Source organism: Oncorhynchus clarkii, chromosome 10, assembly GCF_045791955.1.
Source record: "Oncorhynchus clarkii lewisi isolate Uvic-CL-2024 chromosome 10, UVic_Ocla_1.0, whole genome shotgun sequence".
In the NCBI taxonomy this organism is placed as follows: domain Eukaryota; kingdom Metazoa; phylum Chordata; class Actinopteri; order Salmoniformes; family Salmonidae; genus Oncorhynchus; species Oncorhynchus clarkii.
This window is the reverse complement of record NC_092156.1, coordinates 24687739-24700066: the sequence shown is the minus strand read 5'-3', so window position 1 is coordinate 24700066 and position 12328 is coordinate 24687739. Positions and strand designations below refer to the sequence as shown.

At 41.8% G+C, this 12328-nt stretch overlaps 1 protein-coding gene across 10 annotated transcripts in view; it reads right to left on the bottom strand.

Moving 5' to 3' along the window:
• The window catches only part of LOC139418157 (neural cell adhesion molecule 1-like), a 324778-nt gene that overhangs the window by 67872 nt on the left and 244578 nt on the right, over positions 1-12328 (bottom strand). For all 10 annotated transcript variants that reach the window (XM_071167388.1, XM_071167394.1, XM_071167390.1 and 7 more), the window contains exons 2-8: positions 9764-9838; positions 8820-9029; positions 8220-8363; positions 6709-6846; positions 6210-6327; positions 3310-3470; positions 2475-2617 (exon numbers count right to left, since the gene is read on the bottom strand). In XM_071167388.1, the coding sequence (XP_071023489.1) occupies positions 2475-2617; positions 3310-3470; positions 6210-6327; positions 6709-6846; positions 8220-8363; positions 8820-9029; positions 9764-9838 (989 nt within the window). The remainder of the gene's footprint in view (positions 1-2474; positions 2618-3309; positions 3471-6209; positions 6328-6708; positions 6847-8219; positions 8364-8819; positions 9030-9763; positions 9839-12328) is intronic.

The following is a 12328-nucleotide window of genomic DNA, read 5'->3' as shown; positions in this document are numbered from 1 at the left end:
GGCTATGATGAAACTGGCTCTCATGAGGACCGCCACTGGAAAGGAAGACCCAGAAGACCCGGCCTCTGTACGCCTATGTAGATATTCCATAAAAAATCTGCCGTTTACAACTACAATAGTGATTTACAACATTAACAATGTCTACACTGTGTTTCTGATCAATTTGGTGTTATTTTAATGTACAAAAATCAGCTTTTCTTTCAAAAAGTTCTACGTGACCCCAAACTTTTGAACGGTAGTGTGTCTAAATAAGGTTTTCGCTTTGTCATTATGGGGTATTGTGTGTTGATTGTGATAGAAATTGTTTAATTTATTCCATTTTAGAATAAGGCTGTAACGTAACAAAGTGGAAAAAGTCAAGGGGTCTGAATACTTTCCGAAGGCTCTGAATATATGACCATATACATCACCAAAGATCTTGTTTATTCCAATAGCAAATGTGAATCAAATATTCTCTTTGCACTTTCTGATGTAAAGCAACGCACCACATTGTTGTCTCACAGAGAATTATTGATGCACTTTTGAAGTACTTTGGAAACTTTCCCCCTCAGACTCATATCTTACGGTGTAAAAACACCATAAATAGTAAGATTCTCTGCGGAGAAACATGCTTTGAGATTCTGTACAAGAAGCAGAGAGCTAGTTTTCAAAGTTTTATTCCAGGGATAATTACTGACATACGGTGTAGTGAATAAACCTGATCGCTTTTAAATGAAAAGGTAATTATAAAGTGCTTATAATGTTTAAACACCACTTGAACTAGAAGGAAACATTATCTCTCTCAACTGACTAATCCAGCAGACTTTTCTTACACAACTCACAATCAGAATCGAACACTAAAAGATGGGTTTAGAAAAGCCGACGACACCATCAGAATGCAGCAATAAGAGCATGAAAATAGGCTTGAAATTAGGTTATTTGCCTTTACTCTAAATGCAGAACAGCGATAATGCCTTTGAATCTGACATCCTTGCAAGATAGGAATATACACAGAGGTGGGCTATTCATATATACAGTAGATGGTGTGTAATATATCATATAATTCTGCTGAGAGCTCCTGTTCTCCTTTTAGGAGCATAATGCTGGCAGTGACAGAGATGCATAACCGCATGTAGATACACACGCACAATCTGGAATCAAATCTGCCCTTTGAAGAAAATGCTAATGCTGCTCCGTGTCCTTAAGATAAAGCATAGTCTTAGTCACAAATTGTTTTAGAAATACCTTGACTTGTCAAATGCATCGGGTGCCTATGTAAACATCCACGTTTTTGAAGTAAAGAAACAAGGTACAAACTATACTAAAGGGGACACACTGTCCTAGGGATTGAGTGAGTAGATAAAAAAATATATATAAAAAATCTAACTTTACTCTGAGTCCACGTATAAAACCTATTTCTTTCCTTTATAAAATGCTTTCTGCTCCAATCATTCCAATTCACACATATGCCCCCTCCGAAGTGCTAATAATTAGTAAGAGTGCTGTTAGCGAGCGGAAATGCAGAGGTGCAAAGAGACTAAAGTAATTGCAGGGGAATTTGATAAGCCTCTGTCCTAGTAAGAGAGATAGAGATAGAGAGAGAAAAAGAGCAAAGCAGAGGAAGAGTGTGAAAGTGAGTGTAAAAGTGAGAGTGTAAAGTGGGAAAAGAGTTTCTCACCATGGCTGAATATTGATAAGAGCTGTTAGCAGTTGTCGATAGATATTGCTTGATTGCGTTTGGATGAGAAAACATGAAATTATGCTTAACAACTGATGTGGAATTTCTAATTACATTTGTCTGGGTGAAATATGCTGAGAGATGCAGCTGCACCTGGGGTTCAGGGATCGCTGATGTTGCTGCGTTTCTTTCATTATTTGAGTAAAGCTACAGTGTGACTTGGAGCGGCTGGTTGTAAAGGGATATGAAAGCCTTCTAGTGGAGCGTCAGATAGGACCATGCACTGAAACACATGCCTCCAAATGAACACTGGGTAGAAGATGAAAGAGGTGGGGGGGAATTGAGTGTAATCTATGATTCACAGTGACCATGCACACAGCATCATCAAAGTGTCGAACACTAATAAGATCAGACGTTAAGGGGGCAAAAAGTGACAGGGATTTTTTAGCGGACGACAGGATGATCTGCTCGATTCTATCAGGGTTTTATTTTTCATGTATATGGAGTTGCATTACCTGACCATCTGAATATCATACCTGGTAAATCCTGTTTAGAGGCTCCTTTAGACGAAGAAACCATGAATGAAACCACCAGGACAGACTAGTACATGTCCACTGCCTATTACTGTTGGACTTGCTCAACGGGACTTTTGAAAGGCGTTTGGTATAATACCATGGACGAAATGGAGCTGTGCTTGTCTTTAAGTTTTTATATCAATATTCAGTTGGCAGTAGTTGGCACTCTGATTGACACATCCTGTCCACCACAGCTCGGGCCCCTGGTTCCATGCCCGTCCCTGGTCCCCAGACACCAGTACCTGCTCTCCCTCTGTGAAGAACCTCCGGCCAAAGCTCCAGGTGATGGTGGGGGTGGGGTCTCCAGAGGCCTCGCAAGTCAGGGTGATCTGCTCCTCCAGCTCTGATGCAGTCTGATTGTCCAGGTAGGTGATCCTGGGTTGCACTAGATAAAAAGGAAAAAATACAATAAATTGATAGATGCCAATGGAATATACACTGAGTGTACAAAACATTAGGAACAACTGCTCTTTTCATGAAATAGACAGACCAGGTGAATCCAGGTGAAAGCTATGAGCCCTTATTGATGTTACTGGTTAAATCCACTTCAAATCAGTGTAGCTGAAGGGGAGGGGATAGGTTAAATAATGATTTTTAAGCCTTGAGACAATTAAGATATGGATTGTGTATGTGTACCATTCAAAGGGTAAATGGGCAATACAAAAGATTTAAGTAAATTTGAACGGGGTATGGTAGTAGGTGCCAGGCGCACCGATTTGAGTGTGTCAAGAACAATAACGCTGCTGTGTTTTTCAGTTTCAGTTTCCCATGTGTATCAAGAATGGTCCACCACTCAAAGGACATCCAGCCAACGTGACACAACTGTGGGAAGCATTGGAGTCAACATGGGCCAGCATCCCTGTGGAACGCCTTTGACACCTTGTAGAGTCCATGCCATGGCGAATTGAGGCTGTTCTGAGGGCAAAAGGGGATGCAACTCAATATTAGGAAGGTGTTCCCAATGTTATGTGTATTGCTTGTATGCACATCGCTATCGTAAAACCAAGAAAAACATTTAAAAAGCACAGAAACGCAAAGGTCTTTTACTGCAGTTAAAGGGAATAATTTTACTCTTACCGAACACATTCAAGCTGACTTCCTCCTCCTTCTCCCCAGCCTTGTTCCGGGCAATGCATGTGTAATCTCCTTCATCCACTTTCTTGACATCCTTTATTATCAGCTCCGAGCCGTCGTCATTCAAGCTGTATTTATCGTCCGATTCAAGGACAATGATGTTACTGAGGGGGGAGAGGCAGAAACACAAAGTTCACATCACAGACTTTTGTCTCCACAACATGAAGCTAAAAACAGTCCTCTTCAGTCTGTGACTGAGATCAGTTTGGGGGCTTTATCTCAAAGTTGAGCAGTTGGTAAACAAAATGCTTGGCTCAGAACCGTAAGTCTTTGAAGCGTCGGACCAGATCTCCACGTCAGAAATCGTTAAACAAAGCATCTTTCTCTGGCTCTGCACTGTAACTATATCATGGCTGTTTTACAAAGAGACAACATCCATAGGATGGTGATAGACTGTATGATGTCAAGTTAAGGATTTTTTTCGGCACCCTTTGAACCACGACATGCCTGAGCTTTCCTTGAACTCTAAATCAGACGTGCATACACTGGGTTTGGACTGCAGTCCTTCATCTGTATGCTTGTAGGAGCTTCAATCCTGAAGCGTTCTCCAAGGGATACCAAATGACAGGCCTATCAGCGGCCCATGAAATAAATTACAAATGGTGGGAGCTGCTGGCCCCCCTCCCGACACCAGACTCCACTTTTCTCCTTCCTCCTCCGTTGAGGTCAAGCACTGATCGGATGGGTCTCCTCATCCTCCTATCCCTCTCATTCATTTAAACTCCAAGAGAAACACTACAGTAACTCTGTAGTGTTGTAATTCTTCCCCCACTATACTAGTTGTGTCAACAGCTATGCTGAGGATAGATCAAACAATAGAGCTTTGGCCATCTTCAAGGAATTAGATGGAATTCATACTGTTGACCCATTTCTTCTTTTATTGTGAGAATGCTTACCCTTTGATTACAAAAAAAATACATTAACCTCGATCTCCCCCACCAGCTGATACAAGCCACTTTATTTATGCTCATGAAAGCGCTGCATCACTGCCTGGTACGGCAACTGCTTGGCCTCGGACCGCAAGGCAGTACAGAGGGTCGTGCGTACGGCCCAGTACATCCTGCCATCCAGGACCTCTATATCAGGAGGTGTCAGAGGAAGGCCCTAAAAATGGTCAAAGACTCCAGCCACCCTAGTCATAGACTGTTCTCTCTGCTACCGAATGGCAAATGATATGGGAGCGCCAAGTCTAGGTCTCAAAGGCTTCCTAACAGCTTCTACCCCCAAGCCATAATACTCCTGAACAGCTAATCAAATGCCTACACAGACTATTTTCATTGTCCCCCCCCTCTTTTACGCTGCTGCTGCTCTCTGTTTATTATCTATGCATACTCTCTGTTTATTATCTAGTCACTTTAACTCTACCTACATGTACATATTACCTCAATTACCTTGACTAACCTGTGCCCCCGCACGCACATTGACTCTGTACCGGTACCTCATGTATACCCCCTGTTGAGGCCCTGGGTCTCAACCACGCCCTGTGTAATTGGGTCCTGGACCTCTTGACGGGCCGCCCCAAGATGGTAAAGGTAGCAAACAACACCTCCACTTCGCTGATCCTCAACACTGGTGGGGCCCCACAATGGTGCGTGCTCAGCCCCCTCCTGTACTCCCTGTTCACCAATGACTGTGTGGCCATGCACGCCTCCAACTCAATCATCAAGTTTGAGATGACACAACAGTAGTGGGCTTGATTACCAACAACGAGACAGGGAGACAGGGAGGTGAGAGCACTCGGAGTGTGGTGTCAGAAAAACAACTTCTCACTCATGATCGTGGACTTCAGGAAACAGCAGAGGAAGCACGCCCTATCCACATTGACGGAACAGCAGTGGACAAACTGAAATGGTCCACCCACACAGACAGTGTGGTGAAGAAGGCGGAACAGCGCCTCTTCAACCTCAGGAGGCTGGAGACATTTGGCTTGTCCCCTAAAACCCTCACAAACCTTGACAGATGTACAATTGAGAGCATCCTGTCGGGCTGTATCACTGCCTGGTACAGCAACTGCACCGCCCACGCATCACCGGGGGCAAACTACCTGCCCTCCATGACACCTACAGCACCCGATGTCACATCAAGGCCAAAAAGATCATCAAGTATAACAACCACCCGAGCCACTGCCTGCTCACACCGCTATCATCCAGAAGGCAAGGTCAGTACAGGTTTATCAAAGCTGGGACCGAGAGACTGAAAAACAGCTTCTATCTCAAGGCCATCAGACTGTTAAACAGCTATCAGCCTACATACAGACTTCAATCATTGGCCACTTTAATACATGGCTCACTAGTCACTTTAATAATGCCACTTTAATAATGTTTACATATCTTGCATTACTCATCCCATATGTATACAGTATACTGTATTTTATACCATCTATTGCATCGTGCCTATGCCACTCTGTCATTGCTCATCCATATATTTATATGCATATACTCTTATTCCATTCCTTTACTTACTGTAGATTTGTGTGCATTAGGTAGTTCTTGTGGAATTGTTAGAATACATGTTAGATACTGCTGCACTGTCGGAACTAGAAGCATAAGCATTTCTCTACACTCGCAATAACATTTTCTAACCATGTGTGGGTGACCAATACAAATGTATTTGATTTGGTATAGCCTCGCTACTGTTATTTACTGGTGCTCTTTAATTATTTGTTATCTGTTACTTATCTATTTTTCACTTAACACTTATTTTTCTTGAAACCGCATTGTTGGTTAAGGGCTTGTAAGAAAGCATTGATTGCACTGTAAGGTTTACTACACCTGTTGTATTCGGCACATGTGACAAATAACATTTGGTTTGATTTGAAAGACAAGATAGTCGGTGTGACTTACCGGGCCCAGGTGACTGTGGGTTCAGGGAAGCCGTCAGCGTCACAGGCCAGCATCACAGACTGGTTTATGTCCGCCGTGGCATTCACCTCCGACTGCCTGGTGCGGATGCTAGGGAGCACTGAAACACAGACATACAGTAGATACAAGCATTATTGAAAGATACAGAGGTCATACGTGAGTAGGAAATTAATTATACTACTGTGATACTAAGATAAGACAATGTAAGGTTGTTATGTGCTTCAAACAAGTCTTAAAATGGTTTATAATCAGATCATGATGCACTATACTGGTTGGTTTTAAGTATGATAGGAGTAAATAAATGTTACTCTAAGCTTGTTACAGGATTGTTCTTTTTTTTTATTCTGTAATGGTCTTCATAATAGCACAGTATTAGATCTATAACTACACTATATTCTAAGTGTGCTCAGATCCAAATCCCAGGGTGAGAGCATAGGCGGAGAAAGAGGGGGTAGGGTGAGAGGGAGGATGTGATACTCACCGTTGACGATGACCTTGATGATCTTCAGGTCAATCTCTCCCCTGGCCATAACACGAGCCTCACAGGTGTACGCCCCTTCATCCGTTTTCTTGATGCCTCGGATCTGGAGGTGGTTGTTGCCCATGATCTTAAATCGAACTGTGAACAATCGCAAGAAAAGGAAAGAGAGAAGGCTCAATCATCATTAACAATAGGTGGTGCAGGTTTAACACAAGGCAACATGGGAAGGCACACATACAATGAGACTTCAGGAGGCGTGATCTGAGTTACAGTTGAATGCTGCATTTGCCCCCTCTCAGCATCAATATTACAATGTAAAAATAGTCATGAGTTATACATAGGTGTGGAGGGAAGATGATCTTTAGAACCACACGATAGTCAATAACTCGCCACCAGAAAAACTAGTGACATATAGACTCATCAAAAGAAACCATCCATCCACTGGAAAAAATGTTAATTTACGTATATAGTATGTTCATTGTTTCAATGTTTATTTAGATAATTAAGTGGTGTACTATTCACTGTGAGATTTTGTTACATTGCTCAACAGAGCATTGCCATGGCATTGTGCCTCTTATTCTTTGTCCTTTATATCCCTACTGTAGTAAATGTGGTGAAACATGGACCATGTAAACATACAGACGCTGAAAGCAACTACTACTACTTCTTAAATTGCGTTGTCATAGCTCTACTATGTAAATATTCTATGAATCCTCTTTACTCTGTAAGTTCAAACATCTGGCAGCCAGTGTACAAATATTGTATGGCAACTGTGTTAATTCAACCCTCTTTTGAAGTGATGCCAGATGTAGATCTGGTTTAGTGAATCTGTATTTGGGCAAAAGCTTTGAATTCATTAACCAGACTTTTTGAATAGCTCTCTCTGAGCTGTGAATCACATATTAGCATGAAAAAGATGTGTACTTAGAGCTATAAGCACATGCAGCTTTGATATGGAAAAAGTTAACTGGAGCAATGTGGAAAATTGTATTTACATAAGCAGTATGGGTTTCAGTCTGGGCTACAATTAGTGGTTTTCTAGAGAAAAACACATCCCTGTCCAGAGTCCAAGAAAACGCCACACACCAGAGCGCTGTGGTCACCCTGAGCCTCCCAGTGGTCGCGAGAGGGAGGGGTCCTCTAAGGTTAGAATAGTGCAGTCCGGAGAAAAACAAAATCCTTCAGAATGCCTCTCTGACAGCATCCCACTCGTCTGAATATGAAGCCTTCAAATATCCTTTCACAACTGACAACCACCATTTCTCTTGATCAAGAAATATCATTATCCTGTTTCCTGTCCTCACTTCATCTATTATGTTGAAACACTCAAATGACCAAAAGGCAGGGAGGGCTGTGCTCTTAGGGAGAGAGCGAATGAGTGTGGGGTGAATAAAAAAAGAGCTGGCAGATATAATGAAAGCAAACAAAAAAACTGGGGAGGGGGGGGTCTCCACGACTCTGGGTAGTAGGCAACCCACACATTGGCACATCGATTTGTGTACAAGCCTTACCATCTTTTGTAACCTGGATCTTTGAGCCTTTGTGCTTCCAGATGATGCTGGCGGGAGGCGAGCTGACGACGTCACAGATGATGTCAGCGTCATCCCCTTCATTAAACTCCTGTGGGGAAGGGGCATTCTTGAAGGTTATCTTTTCTGTAGGGGAGAAGAATAGAAGTCCACTGTCAACTGCATTTCCCGAACAAGTCAACAAACTTAATAGACCAACATGTTGTATGGTGAGTGCTCCCTTTGTTACCCAGTCTATGCATTTGTCATGGCATTCCACCTGTTCATGATGGAACATACTGTACAGTTAGTTTAGTTGTATATTCTAAATATGCGGGTTCTCTAAATGGAGAGAAATAGTTACCTTCACAATGACACTAGGGCGAAGATACAATCAACAATACTGTATGAAGGAGGACAATTGAAGAAAACAAATATGCACAAAATATGCACAGACACTTAAATTACATTCTTCAAAATGACATTGTGCACGTCACATATGCACAGATAATACAGTAAGGGGATTTCATTTGGTGGCAATCCACTAAATTACAATGAATAATATCAACACTTTTCAAGGACTGAGTTTGAGAGGGAACTTACGGAAGATTTTCACATTGACAGTGCCCTGAGACTCCTTGTCTGCATTTTTGGCCACACACTTGTAGACACCGGCATTGTCCACATCAGCATTGTAGATAGTAAGGGTGGACGAGGACTCGTCGTTGCGATTCACAATGATGTCCTGTCTGTTCGGTAAGAGCTTCTCGCCGTTCGGGGCATACCAATCAATGTCCTTTGCGTCTCCAACAACTGAGGAGGCAGGGTGGATGTGTGAGCAGAGTGCAAATGCACTGTTTATGTGTCTTCAGCAGTTAGTATGAATGATAACCAAACAGATAAATATGTGCTGCCTTGCGAGGTGATGCTGCATCTGAGGTATGCTGCATCTGAGGTATGCATTATAGCTTTTTTGGCCTAGGGTTTCTCTGCTTTATGAAGGCCATCTTCATACCAATATGCACAAAAAGAGAACTATTTTACATATTTGCTCAGATGATATACTACCTGAAAAAAGACTGAAATTAAAATGCTGCCATTGATATTTTGAAAGAAGGGCAAAGCCAAGTCACATTTTCTGAAATCTTTCACTCCCTCATTCATAATGGAACAAAGAAGTGCTGAAGCAAACAGTATTTTGCTGACATCTTACTGCAATAAAAGTACACAGCTATCTACAGTTCTTTTCATCTAAAGGAAACAGTGCTAAAGTGAAATGTTCTCATCTTTGCTATGACATATTGAGCCTCTATTTTCTCTTTGCTATTCAACAACAGGATGCTGGCCTGCAGGAGTCTGCCAGTAGTGGGGGGTAACTGACCACAGTTGCAGGTCAGCGTCCTGGGAAACCCATGCTACTGCAGCCATGAGAACTGCTGTAGCACCTTCACTTTATGTAGAGTTATTTTCTATATCAAGCTGTCAAAATACTGTAGCTATTTGGGAGTTTGCAGTTATGGAGGCGATTGTATCTGTACCACACCTACCTTCGCAGAGGAAGAATTTGGACTCCCCCACACTGATCTCTCCTTGCATCGGTGTGATCTCCACTTGCAGGGAGGCTAGAAGAGAAAAACACAGACAGAGCAGGTCTCAGAACAGTTCAAGTCAAACTCTGCACTTTTACATCGTTCCAATACACTTTACACACAGCAGGTCCTATAACAGGCGTGAGCAAGGGGAGGGGAACAGGATGACACAGCGGCAAAGCACAGTGAGACAAGGTATGGCACACTTTAATACATCAACAGCTTGACTGAACATCTGCTGCTGATCAACCTAAGATGAGCCGTTTCCCACCCTTCACTTTTCAATATAATGCTGTTAATTGGATTCAGTTAACAAAGAAGTATTTTATTATTTGCAGCCTCATTTTAGTAAAAGCACAGTCACTAAAAAGTTGGTATGCTAAGTCAACAAATGAAAACAACATTCCCACATTGTAACTGTATAGGCCACAGTAGCATGTATAACAATGTGTTAATTGTTGGCGCTCTGGCAAGGTCCCAGCATTGCTAATGCAGTAGGCAGCTCCCATCGGCATTAGTGGGATGTTAGTGAGCTTGGGATGATGGTAGGGGTGTGCGGGCGGGTAACATAATGAAATGTGGTGGAACAACACATAGCCATGGCAAGTCCTGTCAAATCCACTTATTGAAAAACCTCTGTGTTGGACAGGCAGATTCTCTGACAAAATATGACAATTAGGCCCTGGCACTATCTTAAAGGACCATTAATTATATGCCTTTCAAATGTATTTTAGACTTGTAATTACCCAGGCGTTCGATAAGATTTTATAATCACCTGACCGAGCTATCCCTGTGTTCTCACAATTTTTTCGTCTGACACAGAGTGTCCGCTCAGGAAGTGTAATGCCGTAAATCAAAGCATATTAGCTTCCTAAGATGCTGCCGAATACATTTAATATTTCTGCATCAACTAAAGTGAGAATCAGCTGGTGTTTGTTCTCTTCAGCTCTGCTGGATAAATTAAAGAGGAATCAACTTCCAACTTGGTGAGAGACAGGAGAGACATACTCCAAAGTTCGGGACAGCATACCTTAAATATTTACATCTTCTTAACCCAAGGTGTGCCTGCACAATCTTTCTTAAAAATTCTCCGATGTGGCCTATTTTAAAAAGTGTATCTTACCAAATCAGGAAATCAGGTCTGGTACTCTCTCTGCCATGATCTGTGCCTCAAGAGCAGAGGTGAAAGTAGGCATGTCCGGTCCAGTACGGCATCCTGGCAAAATAAATAGTGGGAGCACACCGTACCGTGGACACACCATACCCACCATTAGTGGGGTTATCATTTGTTTTTCAACAGGACAAAGACCAAACACACCTAGAGGCTGTGTAAGGGCTATTTGACCTAGAAGGAGAAGGATGGAGCGCTGCATCAGATGACCTGGCCTCCACAATCACCTGACCTCAACCCAATTGAGATGGTTTGGGATGAGTTGGACCGCAGAGTGAAGGAAAAGCAGCCAACAAGTGCTCAGCATATGTGGGAACTCCTTCAAGACTGTTGGAAAAACATTCCAGGTGAAGCTGGTTGAGAGAATGCCAAGAGTGTGCAAAGCTGTCATCAAGGCAAATGGTGGCTACTTTGAAGAACCTAAAATATAAAATGATTTTGATATGTTTAACACTTTTTTGGTTACTACATGATTCCATATGTGTTTTATATAGTTTTGATGTCTTCACAATTATTCTATAATGTAGAAAATAGTAAAACACAAAGAAAACCCTCGAATGAGTAGGTGTGTTCAAAGTGGTTAGAGCATTGGACTAGTAACCGAAAGGTTGCAAGTTCAAATCACCGAGCTGACAAGGTACAAATCTGTCGTTCTCCCCCTGAACAGGCAGTTAACCCACTGTTCCTAGGCCGTCATTGAAAATAAGAATTTGTTCTTAACTGACTTGCCTAGTTAAATAAAGGTAAAAAAAATATGTCTCTTTTAAATATATTTCCGTTTATTATTGTCTCCTAACCCTACCACCCCTCCCCTAATTGGAGTAAACTAATGGACAACAACACTTAGGCTTCTACTTCCAGCTGACACATACTATATCAATTTTATGGACACAATGTATTTTACAATAGGTATCTTTCATTTGTTTACAAATGAACCCCTCAGCTCCACTCAACCCCTCCCATTTACGTTTTATTAATCACAATATTATTTAATACATTTTTGTACTTAATGCAGGGTCAACTGACAAGTTCCTTACTTTTATGTGGTAATTCTTCAATTAGTTGGTTGTAATTTTGGGTAGAGCTGACATTTCAATATATTTTTTGTATATTTTTTAGTATCAATTAGTCTTATTTGAGTTTAACCACAATATTGTTTGTATTATTTGTTCTGTCTTTTCTGGTGGATTAAACTGAAATTGCAACTAACGTTCTATGACTTGTTTTAAAATTAGCGATATATTGGAGATGATTTCATTTTCAAATAACCAAAAAGTTAGAGCTTTTAGTCTGAATAAATGGAAAAAGGCCATTCGTGAACACGGGGTGGGACATTCTTACTAATCTGTTAG